This window comes from Triticum dicoccoides, chromosome 2A, assembly GCF_002162155.2.
Source record: "Triticum dicoccoides isolate Atlit2015 ecotype Zavitan chromosome 2A, WEW_v2.0, whole genome shotgun sequence".
Classification (NCBI taxonomy): domain Eukaryota; kingdom Viridiplantae; phylum Streptophyta; class Magnoliopsida; order Poales; family Poaceae; genus Triticum; species Triticum dicoccoides.
Window position 1 is genome coordinate 635,317,637 of NC_041382.1, and position 18,196 is coordinate 635,335,832.

Below are 18,196 nucleotides of genomic sequence, written 5' to 3' on the forward strand. Positions count from 1 at the left end.
GCATGAGGTGCCCTCTGTTTTTTTTTTGAGATTTCAAACAAAATTCTGACTTTCAAAAAACTTTCATGGATTCCAAAAGAATGAACACTTTTATAAGCTTTTTTTTGTAATAACGAACATTTTTTGGTATTTGATGAACATTTTTTGAACTTGATGAACAAAATGTGAATTAAAGAACATTTTTTATAGATGAAAAAAACGAATTTGATGATTTTTTAAATTATGAACAAATTTTGAAGTTTGATGAACATTTTTTAAATCCCGATGAACAAAAATTGAATTCGATGAACATTTTGTTACATTGATGAACATTTTTTGAATTCGACGAACAAAAAAACGGTTTGCAAATTTAAAAAGAAAATTCAAAAAAGTGAAAAGGTAAAGAAAAGAAAAGGGAAAACAGAAAAGAAAAAGGAAATCAAAAAGAAAAAATAAAGGAAAAATAGTAAAATGGGTGGTTGTTGGGCGGCGCCCTACGCGCCGAGTAGGAAGCACCAAAGGAGCTCCTAAGTGCGGCCAACGTGTCCCTGCTCATGGCTGGCCCATGTAAGGTAATGTCAGACCCAGGTGGTTTGAAGAACAAGATTTAGAAATTGGAGACTGAACTAGCCGGTTTTGCTTGAATTCAGAGGAATGTTTATGCGAGTTCTTGCTCGTTAGAGAGACTCTAGCCGGCCAGGAACACTGGCGGCGGCAAGGGGGAAACCCTAGACAACAAGATGCCTTCACTCGATCCCATCTCCTGACTTTATAGCCTTACAAAGTGGAGTAAAAATGAAGAGAAAAGCGAAACAAAAAGAAGAGTCGTTGTAGTCTTTTGCCGGAAAGGGTACAACGACATCCTAGACAATCACAGCCACACGATGATGATCGGACGCGCATCGGGACTTCATAACAGGTGAAACGGTACGACGACACCCTGGCCATGCGATCGACGATGGGCGGTTCCTGGCGCTTCCCTCCAGTCAGAAGAGGTTTGAATTAACTGAATCTCGATTGCAGAGTGCTGATCTTCAGATAGCTTGACTTGGGTCCTGACAACTCCCCCCGATCTAGATCAGACCTGTCCCGAGGGCTGGAAATTGGGAAACACTTTCTGTATGAATGTATCGTCCTCCCAAGTGGCCTCGCTAGAGGTAGATTACTCCACTTGATGAGCCATCTGACAACCAGAACACTGATGTTGCCCTGTACGTGTGGAACAAGTTTTCTTTCCAACAACTTTTCAGGTTCCAGTAAGATTGTACCATCTGGGTTCAATAAGGGAAGCTTGGGGTTTGGGTTGCCATGGGAGCAATATGCTTCTTGAGCTGGCTCAAATGAAAAGTGTCATGTAACTTGCAATCATCTGGGAGGAGCAACTTGTATGCCACATTACCCACTTTTTGGATAACTCTGAATGGGCCATAAAACTTGGGATGCAGCTTGAGACACTTGTGGATGCTGAGAGTGGTATGCCTATAAGGTTGCAGTTTCAAATATACCATGTCTCCTATTTCCAAGGTTCTCTCAGATCTCTTCCTGTCAGCATAATGTTTCATTCTGGTTTTAGCTTTCAGGAGGTTCTCTTTAATGTGTGTTGTTGTTTGTTCAACAGTGAGCACATCAGGGAAGTGCTCCATTTCTTCAACAAGATAAAGAGCAATCTCAGCTAACATATGAGGTGGCCTGCCATATAGAGCCTGGAAGGGTGTTATCTTTAATGTTGTGTGGTAGCTAGTGTTGTACCTGTTGGGGAACGCGGTAATTTCAAAAAAAATCCTACGCACACGCAAGATCATGGTGATGCATAGCAACGAGAGGGAAGAGTATCGTCTACGTACCCTCATAGACCGTAAGCAGAAGTGTTGTGACAACGCGGTTGATGTAGTCGTACGTCTTCACGATCGACCGATCCCAGCACTGAAGGTACGACACCTTCGCGATCTGCACACGTTCGGCTCAGTGACGTCCCGCGAACTCACGATCCAGTAGAGCTTTGAGGGAGATCTTCGTCAGCACGACGGCGTGATGACGGTGATGATCTTGCTACCGAAACAGGGCTTCGCCTAAGCACCGCTACGATATGACCGAGGTGGATTATGGTGGAGGGGGTCACCACACACGGCTTGGAACAATCAACTTGTGTGTCCTAGGGTGCCCCCTGCCCCCGTATATAAAGGAGAAAGGGGGGAGGCCGGCCGGCCCTAGTGGCGCCCAAGGAGAGGAGGAATCCTCCTCCTAGTAGGAGTAGGATTCATCCTTTCCTAGTCCTACTAGGAAGGAGGGAGGAAAGAGAGGGAGAGGGAGAGGGAAAGAGGGGACGCGCCCCCCCTCCCATAGTCCTATTCGGACTCCCCTTGGGGGGGCACCTCCTGGGCTGCTGCCCTCTCTCCCCCCTAAGCCCACTAAGGCCCAATACTTCCCTGGGGGGTTCCGGTAACCCCTCCGGCACTCCGGTTTTCTCCGAAATCACCCAGAACACTTCCGGTATCCGAATATAGCCGTCCAATATATATCGATCTTTATGTCTCGACCATTTCAACACTCCTCGTCATGCCCGTGATCATATCCGAGACTCCGAACTACCTTCGGTACATCAAAACACATAAACTCATAATACCGATCGTCACCGAACGTTAAGTGTGCGGACCCTACGGGTTCGAGAACTATGTAGACATGACCAAGACTCATCTCCGGTCAATAACCAATAGTGGAACCTGGATGCTCATATTAGTTCCTACATATTCTACGAAGATCTTTATCGGTCAAACCGCATAACAACATACGTTGTTCCTTTTGTCATCGGTATGTTACTTGCCCGAGATTCGATCGTCGGTATCTCAATACCTAGTTCAATCTCGTTACCGGCAAGTCTATTTACTCATTCCGTAATGCTACATCCCGTAACTAACTCATTAGCTACATTGCTTGCAAGGCTTATTGTGATGTATATTACCGAGAGGGCCCAGAGATGCCTCTTCGACAATTGGAGTGAAAAATCCTAATCTTGATCCATGCCAACTCAACAACCACCATTGGAGACACATATAGATCACCTTTATAATCATCCAGTTACGTTGTGACGTTTGGTAGCACACAAAGTGTTCCTCCGGTATTCGAGAGTTGCATGATCTCATAGTCATATGAACATGTATAGTTATGGAGAAAGCAATAGCAACAAACTCAACGATCATCGTGCTAAGCTAACGGATGGGTTAAGTCAATCACATCATTCTCTAATGATGTGATCCCGTTAATCAAATGACAACTCATGTATATGGTTAGGAAACATAACCATCATTGATTCAACGAGCTAGTCGAGTAGAGGCAAACTAGTGACACTCTGTTTATCTATGTATTCACACATGTACTAAGTTTCCGGTTAATACAATTCTAGCATGAATAATAAACATTTATCATGATATAAGGAAATATAAATAACAACTTTATTATTGCCTCTAGGGCATATTTCCTTCAGTCTCTCACTTGCACTAGAGTCAATAATCTAGATTACATTGTAATGATTCTAACACTCATAGAGTCTTGGTGCTGATCCTGTTTTGCTCGTGAGAGAGGCTTAGTCAACGGGTCTGCAACATTCATATCCGTATGTATCTTGCAAATCTCTATGTCTTCCTCCTTGACTTCATCGCGGATTGAATTGAAGCGTCTCTTGATGTGCTTGGTTCTCTCGTGAAATCTGGATTCCTTTGCCAAGACAATTGCACCAGTATTGTCACAAAAGATTTTCATTGGACCCGATGCACTAGGTATGACACCTAGATCGGATATGAACTCCTTCATCCAGACTCCTTCATTTGCTGCTTCCGAAGCAGCTATGTATTCCGCTTCACACGTAGATCCCGCCACGACGCTCTGCTTGAAACTGCACCAACTAACAGCTCCATCATTTAATAAAAACACGTATCTGGTTTGTGACTTAGAGTCATCCGGATCAGTGTCAAAGCTTGCATCGACATAACCGTTTACGACGAGCTCTTTGTCACTTCCATATACGAGAAACATATCCTTAGTCCTTTTCAGGTATTTCAGGATGTTCTTGACTGTTGTCCAGTGATCCACTCCTGGATTACTTTGGTACCTCCCTACTAAACTTATAGCAAGGCACACATCAGGTCTGGTACACAACATTGCATACATGATAGAGCCTATGGCTGAAGCATAGGGAACACATTTCATTTTCTCTCTATCTTCTGCAGTGGTCGGGCGTTGAGTCTGACTCAACTTCACACCTTGTAATACAGGCAAGAACCCTTTCTTTGCCTAATCCATTTTGAACTTCTTCAAAACTTTATCAAGGTATGTGCTTTGTGAAAGTCCAATTAAGCGTCTTGATCTATCTCTATAGATCTTGATGCCCAATATATAAGCAGCTTCACCGAGGTCTTTCATTGAAAAATTCTTATTCAAGTGTCCTTTTATGCTATTCAAAAATTCAGTATCATTTCTGATCAACAATATGTCATCTACATATAATATCAGAAATGCTACGGAGTTCCCACTCACTTTCTTGTAAATACAGACTTCTCCAAAAATCTGTACAAAACCATGTGCTTTGACCACACTATCAAAGCGTATATTCCAACTCCGAGAGGCTTGCATCAGTCCATAAATGGATCGCTGGAGCTTGCACACTTTGTTAGCACCTTTTGGATCGATAAAACCTTCTGGTTGCATCATATACAACTCTTCTTTAAGGTATCCATTAAGGAATGCAGTTTTGACATCCATTTGCCAAATTTCATAATCATAAAATATGGCAATTGCTAACATGATTCGGACGGACTTAAGCATCGCTACGGGTGAGAAGGTCTCATCGTAGTCAACTCCTTAAACTTGTCGAAAACCTTTTGCAACAAATCAAGCTTTGTAGACAGTAACATTACAGTCAGCGTCAGTCTTCTTCTTGAAGATCCATTTATTCTCTATGGACTACCGATCATCGAGCAAGTCAACCAAAGTCCATACTTTGTTCTCATGCATGGATCCCATCTCAGATTTCATGGCCTCAAGCCATTTTGCAGAATCTGGGCTCATCACCGCTTCCTCATAGTTCGTAGGTTCGTCATGGTCAAGTAACATGACTTCCAGAACAGGATTACCGTACCACTCTAGTGCGGATCTTACTCTGGTTGACCTACGAGGTTCGGTAGTAACTTGTCAGAAGTTTCATGATCATTAGCATTAGCTTCCTCACTTACTGGTGTAGGAATCAATGGAACTGATTTCAGTGATGAACTACTTTCCAATAAGGGAGAAGGTACAATTACCTCGTCAAGTTCTACTTTCCTCCCACTCACTTCTTTCGAGAGAAACTCCTTCTCTAGAAAGGATCCATTCTTAGCAACGAATATCTTGTCGTCGGATCTGTGATAGAAGGTGTACCCAATAGTCTTCTTTGGGTATCCTATGAAGACACATTTCTCCGGTTTGGGTTCGAGCTTATCAGGTTGAAGCTTCTTCACATAAACATCATAGCCCCAAACTTTAAGAAACGACAACTTGGGTTTCTTGCCAAACCACTGTTCATAAGGTGTCGTCCCGACGGATTTAGATGGTGCCCTATTTAACATGAATGCAGTTGCCTCTAAAGTGTAACCCCAAAACGATAGCGGTAAATCGGTCAGAGACATCATAAATCGCACCATATCTAGTAAAGTATGATTACGACGTTCGGACACACCATTACGCTGTGGTGTTCCAGGTGGCGTGAGTTGTGAAACTATTCCACATTGTTTCAAATGAAATCCAAACTCATAACTCAAATATTCACCTCCATGATCAGATCGTAGAAACTTGATTTTCTTGTTACGACGATTTTCCACTTCACTCTGAAATTCTTTGAACTTTTCAAATGTTTTAGACTTATATTTCATAAGTAGATATACCCATATCTTCTCAAATCATCTGTGAAGGTGAAAAAATAACGATATCCGCCGCGAGCTTCAATGTTCATTGGACCACATACATCAGTATGTATGATTTCCAATAACTCTGTTGCTCGCTCCATTGTTCTGGAGAACAGAGTTTTAGTCATCGTGCCCATGAGGCATGGTTCGCAAGTACCAAGTGATTCATAATCAAGTGATTCCAGAAGTCCATCAGAATGGAGTTTCTTCATGCGCTTTACACCAATATGACCTAAACGGCAGTGCCACAAATAAGTTGCACTATCATTATCAACTCTGCATCTTTTGGCTTCAATACTATAAACATGTGTATCACTACTATCAACATTTAGTAAAAATAGATCACTCATCAGGGGTGCATGACCATAAAAGATATTACTCATATAAATAGAACAACCATTATTCTCTGATTTAAATGAATAACCGTCTCGCATTAAACAAGATCCAGATATAATGTTCATGCTCAACGTTGGCACCAAATTACAATTATTTAGGTCTAATACTAATCCCGAAGGTAGATGTAGAGGTAGCGTGTCGAGGGCGATCACATCGACTTTGGAACCATTTCCCACGCGCATCGTCACCTCGTCCTTAGCCAATCTTCACTTAATCCGTAGCCCTTGTTTTGAGTTGCAAATGTTAGCAACTGAACCAGTATCAAATACCCATGCACTACTGCGAGCATTAGTAAGGCACACACCAATAACATGTATATCAAATATATCTTTCACTTTGCCATCCTTCTTCTCCGCCAAATACTTGGGGTAGTTCCGTTTCCAGTGACCAGTTCCTTTGCGGTAGAAGCACTCAGTCTCAGACTTAGGTCTAGACTTGGGTTTCTTCACTTGAGCTGCAACTGGCTTGCTGTTCTTCTTGAAGTTCCCCTTCTTCCCTTTATCCTTTTTCTTGAAACTGGTGGTCTTGTTGACCATCAACACTTGATGCTCTTTCTTGATTTCTACTTCCGAAGCCTTTAGCATTGCGAAGAGCTCAGGAATCGTCTTATCAGTTCATCATGAAGCTCTTGTAGCTTGGTGGCAGTGATTGAAGAACTCTGTCAATGACACTATCATCAAGAAGATTAACTCCCAATTGAGTGAAGTGGTTGTGGTACCCAGACATTCTGAGTATATGTTCACTGACAGAACTATTCTCCTCCATCTTGTAGCTGTAGGAACTTATTGGAGACTTCATATCTCTCAATCCGGGCATTTGCTTGAAATATTAACTTCAACTCCTGTAACATCTCATATGCTCCATGACGTTCAAAACGTCGTTGAAGTCCCGATTCTAAGACGTAAAGCATGGCACACTGAACTATTGAGTAGTCATCAGCTTTGCTCTGCCAGGTGTTCATAACATCTGGCGTTGCTCCTGCAATGGGTTTGTCACCTAGCGGTGCTTCCAGGACGTAATTCTTCTGTGCAGCAATGAGGATAATCCTCAAGTTACGGACCCAGTCCGTGTAGTTGCTACCATCATCTTTCAACTTAGCTTTCTCTAGGAACGCATTAAAATTCAACGGAACAACAACACGGGCCATCTATCTACAACAACATAGACATGCAAAATACTATCAGGTACTAAGTTCATGATAAATTAAAATTCAATTAATCAAATTACTTAAGAACTCTCACTTAGATAAACATCTCTCTAATCATCTAAGTGATCATGTGATCCATATCAACTAAACCATATCCGATCATCACGTGAGATGGAGTAGTTTTCAATGGTGAACATCACTATGTTGATCATATCTACTATATGATTCACGCTCGACCTTTCGGTCTTTAGTGTTCCGAGGCCATATCTGCATATGCTATGCTCGTCAAGTTTAACCCGAGTATTCTGCGTGTGCAAAACTGGCTTGCACCCGTTGTATGTGAACGTAGAGCTTATCACACCTAATCATCACGTGGTGTCTCGGCACGACGAACTGTAGCAACGGTGCATACTCAGGGAGAACACTTATACCTTGAAATTTAGTTAGAGATCATCTTATAATGCTACCGCCGAACTAAGCAAAATAAGATGCATAAAGGATAAGCATCACATGCAAATGGAATCAATATAAGTGATATGATATGGCAATCATTATATTGTGCCTTTGATCTCCATCTCCAAAGCACCGTCATGATCACCATCGTCACCGGCTTGACACCTTGATCTCCATCGAAGCATCGTTGTTGTCTCGCCAACTATTGCTTCTACGACTATCGCTACCGCTTAGTGATAAAGTAAAGCAATTACATGGCGATTGCATTTTATACAATAAAGCGACAACCATATGGCTCCTGCCAGTTGCCGATAACTGTATTACAAAACATGATCATCTCATACAATAAAATTTAGCATCATGTCTTGACCATATCACATCACAACATGCCCTGCAAAAACAAGTTAGACGTCCTCTACTTTGTTGTTGCAAGTTTTACGTGGCTGCTACGGGCTGAGCAAGAACTGTTCTTACCTATGCATCAAAAAAACCACAACGCGGTATAATGATTGCTTTTTGATCTTCAGAAAGAACCATGTTCATTGAATTCGATTCAACTAAAGCTGGAGAAACAGACACCCACTAGCCACCTGTGTGCGAAGCACGTCAGTAGAACCAGTCTCGCGTAAGCGTACGCGTAATGTCGGTATGGGCCGCTTCATCCAACAATGCCGTTGAATCAAGAATCAACTAGTGACGGCAAGCAATATGTATATACCCACGTCCACAACTCAGTTGTGTTCTACTCGTGCATATAACATCTACGCATAAACCTGGCTCTGATGCCACTATTGGGGAACGCAGTAATTTTAGCAAAATTCCTACGCACACACAAGATCATTGTGATGCATAGCAATGAGAGGGGAGAGTATCGCCTACGTACCCTCGTAGACCGTAAGCGGAAGCATTATGACAACGCGGTTGATGTAGTCGTATGTCTTCACGATCGACCGATCCCAGCACCGAAGGTACGACACCTCCGCGATCTGCACACGTTCAGCTCGGTGACGTCCCGCGAACTCACGATCCAGTAGAGCTTCGAGGGAGAGCTTCGTTAGCACGATGGCGTGATGACAGTGATGATGTTGCTACCGGAACAGGGCTTCGACTAAGCACCGCTATGATATGACCGAGGTGGATTATGGTGGAGGGGGCACCACACACGGCTTGGAACAATCAACTTGTGTGTCCTAGGGTGCCCCCTGCCCCCATATATAAAGTAGCAAGGGGGGAGGCCGGCCAGCCCTAGTGGCGCCCAAGGAGAGGCTCCTCCTAGTAGGAGTAAGATTCATCCTTTCCTAGTCCTACTAGGAAGGAGGAAGGGGGAAGGAAAGAGAGGGAGAGGGAGAGGGAAAGAGGGGTCGCGCCCCCTCCCATAGTCCTATTCGGACTCCCCTTGGGGGGGCGCCACCTCCTAGGCTGCTGCCCTCTCTCTCCCCTAAGGCCCACTAAGGCCCAATACTTCCCCGGGGGGTTCCGGTAACCCCTCCGGCACTCCGGTTTTCTCCGAAATCACCCGGAACACTTTCGGTGTCCGAATATAGCCGTCCAATATATCGATCTTTATATCTCGACCATTTCAAGACTCCTCGCCATGTCCGTGATCATATCTGGGACTCCGAACTACCTTCGGTACATCAAAACACATAAACTCATAATACCGATCGTCATCGAACGTTAAGCGTGCGGACCCTACGGGTTCGAGAACTATGTAGACATGACCGAGACTCATCTCCAGTCAATAACCAATAGTGGAACCTGGATGCTCATATTGGTCCCTACATATTCTACGAAGATCTTTATCGGTCAAACCGCATAACAACATACGTTGTTCCTTTTGTCATCGGTATGTTACTTGCCTGAGATTCGATCGTCGGTATCTCAATACCTAGTTCAATCTCGTTGCCGGCAAGTCTCTTTACTCATTCCGTAATGCTACATCCCGTAACTAACTCATTAGCTACATTGCTTGCAAGGCTTATTGTGATGTATATTACCGAGAGGGCCTAGAGATACCTCTCCGACAACCGGAGTGACAAATCCTAATCTTGATTCATGCCAACTCAACAAACACCATTGGAAACACCTGTAGATCACCTTTATAATCACCCAGTTACATTGTGACGTTTGGTAGCACACCAAGCAAAATCTAGGACAGGCGGTTGGAGCAACCCAAGGTACTTGCAGTGCTTAGCTTTGTTGATTTGGCAAGTAAGGCATTGCTTGATATAGTCAACAATAAATTGTTTCATGCGAGGCCAGTGGAAGAGAAGTTTAACTCTTTGATATGTAGCTCTATGTCTAGAATGGCCACCTAACTCAGAGCTATGTAAAGCAACTGGCAGTTTAGTTCTGATGGTGTTATCAGCTCCTATCACAATTCTGTTTTTGTATCTGAGCACACCTTGTTGAACAGTGTAGTTGGTCACAAAGTCAAGACCGACACCCAGTTGAGCTAATAGGTCCTTGCATCTCTGATCATTTTTGTAGCTATCAACGACTTCATTTACCCAAGCAGGTTTTACAACAGAAGCTATTAGAGCATGAATTTTATGTTGCACCCTGGAGAGGGCATTAGCCACTTTGTTTTTCTTGCCCTGTTTGTACTCCACATGTAATTATAGCCTAGGAGTTTGACCAAAATGTTAAATGTTTATAAAAAATGTTGACCATGTATTAAAAAATGTTAATATTGTATTTAAAAAATGTTAATAAATAATTTTAAAAATTGGAATGTATAGAAAAAATGTTGACCATGTATTAAAAAAATGTTAGTCTTATATATGAAAAATGTTAATCAAGCGTTTAAAAAATGTTTTAAAATGTGTATAGAAAAAATGTTGACCACATATTAAAAAAATGTTAAAACTTGTATTTGAATTTTTTTAAAAAAATTATTAGATATATACCAAAAATGTATATAGAAAAACAATGAAAATCCGGAAAAACGGATGAAAAATGAGAAAGAAAGAAACAAAACGGAAGAAAATGAAGAAAAGGGCCACTGAAAACCGAGAAAGAAACAAAGAAAACCAAAAAATAAAGAACGGGAAAACCCCAGTAAAAACAGAGAAAGAAACAAAAGAAAAACCGGTGAAAAAAAAGAAAAAAAAACCAGAAAGCCAGTGGAAACCAAGCTAGTTTCCTTCAAGTTGGTAGCGCCCTACTAGTCTTAACACAAACTTGAAAATGGCTTAGTGGTTAACAGCGCTGCACAGAACGAGGAAATCCTAGGATTGAACCCCTTGCGCTCCCCTTTTTGCTCGAGAGAAGCTACGTCTTGCTATAAGCGAGAAATAGCTCTCGCACGAGGAAGTGCAGTTAAGAGTTCTTGCGGCCGTGCCTTAGCCCAAATCTAGTCATAGAAAAACTGACTGGACGACGATATCGTCTCTCTTCTGTGTTGAGCATACCTGGGAAAATGGGTGCACGCGATTTGATATGCCAAACATCCACCACTTTTGTGCAAATTCCTCCTGTCAGCTATGATGCCTTTCAATCGCGTGCACAACTTGAAACCTTAATTCCCCTCCCATTCTTCTAGTAAAACTTGAAACTTATGCAAGCTGCGAGGCATCTTCGGTTCTTCCCCAGTGGCAAAAGTAACAAGTCTCATTATCAGACACACAAACCATCTGTTTTCGTTTCTAAGAACGCATGCAAATCCAACATTTCCGGAGGTTATTAACGAAAGTGGAAAAATAAATCCGAATCAGTCCTCGCAATACTTAACATTGATGTTTACTGAACAGTTTGGCTTCAATAGTACAGTTACATATAATTTACACACGCACACAGCGCAAAGAGCACTACGGCCAAGGCTCACACCTACTCCCTCCGTTCTAAAATAGATGACTCAACTTTGTACTAACTTTAGTACAAAGTTGAGTCATCTATTTTGGAACAGAGGGAGTACGTGTGTACTGATCTTACTTCCCAGGTATACAAGAGCATATAAACAGTGGCGGGATAACAGTCCTAGGGTTCAAGAATGACGAGAGATACGCCCTCGCAGAAATCAATCGAGGCCTGTATCTTATCTTCGACTAAGAGCATATCAATTCATCAGTTATATACACAAACGCCCCAACAAAACATCGCTGGGCTCACAGCATGGCCTGTTCTGTCTTAAGAGATCTGATTTTCCGGCGTGAAGTTAAGAGAAACAAGGAAAGAATGACACTATGGCTTCTCCGGCGAGTCACGCTCTTTCGCTCTGCTCCCGGACAGCAGTCTCTCCCTGATTGCTTTGAAAGACTGCAGCTCCTCGAGTGCATCAGATGTCCTGCGAGACATGACAGAACTGATCGAGGCTACAGTGTTAGACTCGGCCCCTGACGTTTGAGAAGAATAGCTAGAATCTCGCAGAGGGCGTGCAGTTCTCAGCAAGTGAACCAGAGAACCAACTGCAGCGTCTTGTGATTTATGGGATGATGAGCCTGCCTGATCTCCAGCCTCCTTTCCATCACTGCTCCTGTATGAATAAACTTGCGTTAGGTGAACCAGAGAAACAGCTATATCAAGACAATGTCGTGTTAGATCTGTAACTATGGACATTAAGAGCAATAATGCATGTAAAAACATCTATATAAAATTATAGCACTCCACATTGAACACAGCATGATAATACTCCTTGTGTTCCTTTTCGTAAGGCAAAAAAAAATTCCCATCTTTTTCAATAATACAACGGTCAATGAAATTTGCCATTATGATGTAAATATGGAGCACAACTATGCCAACAAATTCAAAAGCTCAAAGACTAGTGAAATGAAATTTAGTTCAGTGCCATCTCAGCGTAAGGAAAAGAAAAGGATGAGAGATCTTCACATTAGTTTACACCACGAGCAGCCTCTCGGAGACCAGGGAATTCAGGTCAGATATTAATACTGCATAGCCAGTAGTACAGTACTAGTATTTAACAAACAGGGAGTGGCTATGGTACACCACCTTTTATCCTAGAAATGAATCTAGGGAACTACTTGTACTCCATATAATATACCATTGTCAAACCTTGAAATATTCCTTCTATGCTGTTGCAATGGTTGGGTTATTTTTATTCACACCAAAAGCTCCTTTTCTTTCTCTAAAAAAATCTATAACACTGCTGTGATAAGAGTAATGACCAAGAGTATTCTTTAATTGCTCAAATTCTGAAATAACCAAGAGTGCCTTTATGCAATTGTTAGCTATATCTCTGTTCTCCCATATTGATAAAAAAAATCAAAACTGGGTGAAAATCCAAACCGCGGTACTTCCGAGGAAACAGGGTTGGCAGGGTTTGTGGATTTTGGTCATACGAGGACTGGGAGATAAATAAATGTGAGAGTAACTACATCGGCGTACCCTTGGCAATTTCATAATTTAACCAAGAATGCTCAATCACTCACAGTAGTTGTGTAGAAAAATAGAAGGACCTTTTGTACTACCACAAATAACCTTCACAATGGCATACAAATATTTCTATGTTTATTTGCACTGAAGGCCTGCTCTCACTCAAGTGATGGAAGGCGAAGTACGTAAAAACTGTAAGTTGTACCCAGAAATTATTTAAGCAAATACACAAGAAAATCTAAAAAATCATAGTAGTTCCTGAAATTCGGTAAACATAAACGTCTGCAATCAAATATTGGACATTGCTTTTACTAAGTACACTCTGGTTGAAGACATTATTAATATTATATTCAAGGTTGAATATAACTTTTATATCTTGTACTCTGTCTGTTTCTTTCTACTTCACATATAAGATTTGTTTGAAGGTAAACATGTTTGACTATGTTTATCTGAAAACATATCAACATTCACAATGCCAAATCAATATCATTAGATGCATTATCAAATTAATTTTCATATTGTATAATTTTAGTATTGTAAATGTTGATGTTTTAAAATATAAATTTGGTCAAATTTTGCGAAGTTTGACTTTAGACAAATTTTATGTGCGGAGCAAAAAGAAACGGAGGGAGTAATATGTTTTTCTTACAGCTACTATGTTCTACTATGCACATTGCCATGTAGCAATGAGGCTAAAGTAGAAATGTTTTTTCTCAGTTGCTCAGTCAAATTCAAAATTAAATTTTGTACTTAAACAGCTCAGGGATTTGAAAAACAATCACCTTCCTCCATTTTATGCTACTACAATGGAACTTGCAAGAATGGGCAACTACGCAAAATGCTCATGGTCAATATTTCAAATCATCACACTGAAGTACATAAGGGCATACCCAGTTACCCACTGCTGAAAGCTCCACACCAAGTGGGGTCTGGCCAAATGAACTACATACCCAAAATATATGGGTTGAGACATCTCTGTCTACAATGTTTGAATTGCTTATTCATAATTTCAGAGGTATTGCAATGGATACTTCTTCCAGCTGCTGCCTCAAATTATTGTCCCTCTGAATAGTCATTTCCAAAATTCTATTCTTATACTAGAATTGAACAGCGAACAGTTTGCCCATGCCATGGTCTTAAAATCCCTGCAGTACACTAACTTTCACCATGTATAGAATTTTGACCGACAATGTGTCTACATTAAAACTTCAAAAAATTGCAAGCTCTAACAATTAAATGTAGTGAGTAAGCAGATATGCTCTAGCATTATGAATAGCTAGAATGTTGACTAATTGAGTGGATTATGTAATGGGGGGCAGCCCGGTGCATGTAGCTCCCGCTTGCGCAGGGTCTGGGGAAGGGTCCGACCACTTTGGGTCTATTGTACGCAGCCTTTCCCTACATTTCTGCAAGAGGCTGCTTCCAGGACTTGTTAAAACTGTTGGATTATGTAATGCCTATTAAAATTGTTGGATTTCATGTAATTCCCTAATACCAAATGAAAATGCAAGACCTCTCAATAGTTAAGATATATTACCTCCGTCCCAAATTAGTTGTCTTAGATTTGTCTAGATACGGATGTACTTAACACTGAAACGTGTCTAGATACATCCGTGTCTAGACAAATCCAAGACAACTAATTCGGGACGGAGGAAGTATGATTTTAGTAAGAATCAGCCAATGACGTGTGAGAACCAAAGAGCAAAATGGTCTGATAATACAAGTAAACCACTAAAGAAAGTTATTTAGACATACCCAGGTCTGGAGATTGGTGGATCGACATCATCCACCGCAAAAGGATAATCTGCCTCATCCAGATCATCTTGCCGTGGTGAATCACAAGAGGAGAGTGCAGAGAATCGGCCAGATTCATCCCGACTGTCCTTACCCTGCACATTGAGCAGCCAAACAATATCAAGGCACATCAGAACAATAAAGATGATATATGCGACTCTCATAAATGGTAGGAGTACAAGGGTGTTTCAATAAATAAATTTTCATTAGCTTACTCAGAATGTCAAACCTAATTCCTTAAACAAGACACAATTTAAAATAAAGGCAAATAAATTTTCCAGTACAAAAGTTAACTTCGAACTTCCAAACTACTCCCTCCGTCCCAAAATAAGTGTTGTCAATTTAGTACTCCCTCCATAAAGAAATATAAGAGCGTTTAGATCACTAAAGTAGTGATCTAAACGCTCTTATATTTCTTTACAGAGGGAGTACAACTTTACACTAAATTTTGTACTAAATCAGTGACACTTATTTTTAGACAGAGGGAGTATTTTTTTAAGATCAAAAGTTGATGTTGAGCAAAATATATATCTTACAAGAAAACAGTGTGATTTTTTTTTGATTCAATATATCAATATGAAGCTTAATCTCTAAATACTCTTCTAGAAAAGATGGTACACAGAACTTCGCTGTAATAAAAGTAATTGTGTGGGTACTCTGGACTGACAACTATTACAATCTCCACTCACTGCAATTGAGAGAAGTGTGGTCGCTGTTATAGTTCAACAAATCACAAAGATTAAATTTTGGTTCCAAATAGCTGTGGCATGAGCTGTCAGGTATAGCCGAGTATAAGGCCGAATACCCAATATAATTGCTACAGGTTGAACAACCTGTCTGATGCCTACTATAGGTCGGTTCAAGCTGGCCTAAAGCCCGCACAGTAACTCAGTTCAGTCAATAATAAAATTAATTTGAATTTCCTCATACCTGTAGTTTCACTAGTTCATGACTACCAAACAAATACTCCCTCCATTCCATATTCTTGTCATGGTTTTAGTTCAAATTAACAGTTGCTACTAACTCTTAACCCTTCAGCATATAGTTGATCAACAGTTTGATATATTCAAGTACAGCAAAATCCTTTAGTTTCAATAGTTTGTGGCTACCAAACAAATGAAGTCAACAGCTGCTACCAATTCTTAACCCTTCAGCATAGTAGAGGCTGAAAACAGCTTACTCTGATTGAATATTCTCAACCACAGCAAAATCCAATCTTTCAACTTGAAGCATAAACACAAGTACAGTACTAAACTTAACATCAAATTAGCAAGACCATAAATGAATCACCTTGGATCCTGGTGACGAGCTGCCATATGGATCCCCCATCCGAAGTCCTTCTGGCCTACCGAATGACCGGCTGATATCTGATGGGGACTCTTGTGAACCTACTGCTCCCTTGTCTCCTCTCCTCGGGGATGGCGGTGGCAGCATTAAACCTTTAACCGGGTCCAGCATGCTCTGACGGTGCACGGGGCTCCTTCTCACGCCGGGTATGGTCACCGGTGCAGACTCCCCCCTCAGAGGCGACTGCAGGTACCCACCAGGAAAATTGGGGGGCGATGGAGTTGGTGACGCGTAGTGCAACGGCGGCGGCGAAAATCTCGTCTGCTGCGCTGGGGCGAGCGGCCAGAGCGCAGGCGGCGCCCAGCTGTGCGGACGCTGCTGCTGATAGGACTGGGGGAAAGCGCAGCCTGTGGCTTCCGTGAGCGAAGAAGGGAAGTTGCGCATGGGCTCAGCTGCTGGGCTGCCCACGTAGTTGGTGATCAGCATGGAGGGGGAGAGGGAGGAGATCTCCAGGTTGAACGCGGCGAGACTGGATAGGTACTGGACGGAGACGACGAGACGTCCGGGCTGGGTGTCAACGGCAACGAAGCGGTGGGAGCGCATGGCAGACTCCTGGGCGCGCGAGAAAGGCACGGCGAAGGAGCCGACGGTGTAGCCCATCTCGTAGTTGTACGACTGGTTAGCGCAGAGGAGACGGAAGACCCGGTACGCGGGGAGCAGGCGGAGCGTGGTGTACACCGACCTCAGCAGGGTCATGCAGCGCTTGTACGCCCGGTTCACGGCCATCCCCTCGCCGGCCGCCGCGGCGTCCGGCCAGGGCTCGCACGCGACCGTCCACCTCTCCACCACCTCCCCGCCGGCTCCCCCGCAGCCGGCGGGGGCGAGGTGGATGTCCACGACGAGCGGCTCCCCGGGGGGCGGCGCCTCCAGGCGCTCGGCCGAGGGGGGCGGCGGCGGGTCGTGGAGCGGGAGGTGGAACCACCTGTCGCGCCGGCGGAAGGACGCCGAGGCGGCCGCCGGCGCCGGCGCGGCGAGCGGGCGCGGCGCGCGCACGGCGAGGACGGCGTGCAGCACCTTGAGGTGGAACTGCTCCGCCATCAGCTCCGCGCCCGCGCGGCCGCCGCCCCCCGAGTCCGACATGCTGGACATTGCCGCCCAGCCCCGGCACGGGCCGGCCCCTCCTCCTCCTCCTCCCGGCCGAGACTGCTCAAGCTGCGCGGCATGGCTGGCGCTGGCAGCAGTGAGACTGCATAAATCCGATCCGCGGCGATCCAAATCGGCGGGTGGACAGATCTGCACGCTAATGGGGAGAGAGGGGAGGGGAGGTTGGAGTTGCAGATTTGGGTGCCGGGGGAGTTGAGTCCGGGCTTGTTTATCTGTGAGGATTAAGGATCGCTGGTTTCGTTTTTGGGTTGCTGGGTCGCTGTTGGTGTCGTCATGATGGGATTATTATGGCGCTCACGACAAAACTAAAACAAAATGTTACTAGTAGTACTACTGTATTATTTTGCTCGTACAAAATAAGTTGTTAAGCTACCATTAGTTCTCATGGTGGAGGATTAGTTTACTACTAGTAGTTTTCCTTTTGGATTAGTACTATGAGCATTCGGGTCAAAGAGTACAGCCAGCCAAGTACAGTAGGTGCGTGTCAACCATTATTCTTCACGTTTCTTGTCTGTGTGTATTTCGGCTGGGAATCTTCGAAGTGAATGCAAGAAAATCCCAAAATAATTGTGTTGAATTGGCGGTTTAATCTTCTTTTTCTCCTATATATATAATTTACTTGGGGTTTACGCACAAGGAGGAACGCCGGAACAGAAGCATTGTTCTTTAAAAAGAAAATGGAAAAGATTGTTGGATTGTGACAAGGAGGAGG

At 43.1% G+C, this 18,196-nt stretch overlaps 1 protein-coding gene across 1 annotated transcript; it reads right to left on the reverse strand.

The window, feature by feature from the left end:
* Positions 1-11,863: 11,863 nt before the first annotated feature.
* Positions 11,864-17,745, reverse strand: LOC119355903 (autophagy-related protein 13a-like). The gene is made up of 3 exons (XM_037622784.1): positions 16,324-17,745; positions 14,995-15,128; positions 11,864-12,382 (listed from the first exon to the last, which is right to left on the reverse strand). Exons 1-3 carry the CDS (start codon positions 17,467-17,469, stop codon positions 12,091-12,093), a joined length of 1,572 nt encoding a protein of 523 aa, XP_037478681.1. The 5' UTR covers positions 17,470-17,745; the 3' UTR covers positions 11,864-12,090.
* Positions 17,746-18,196: the final 451 nt, after the last annotated feature.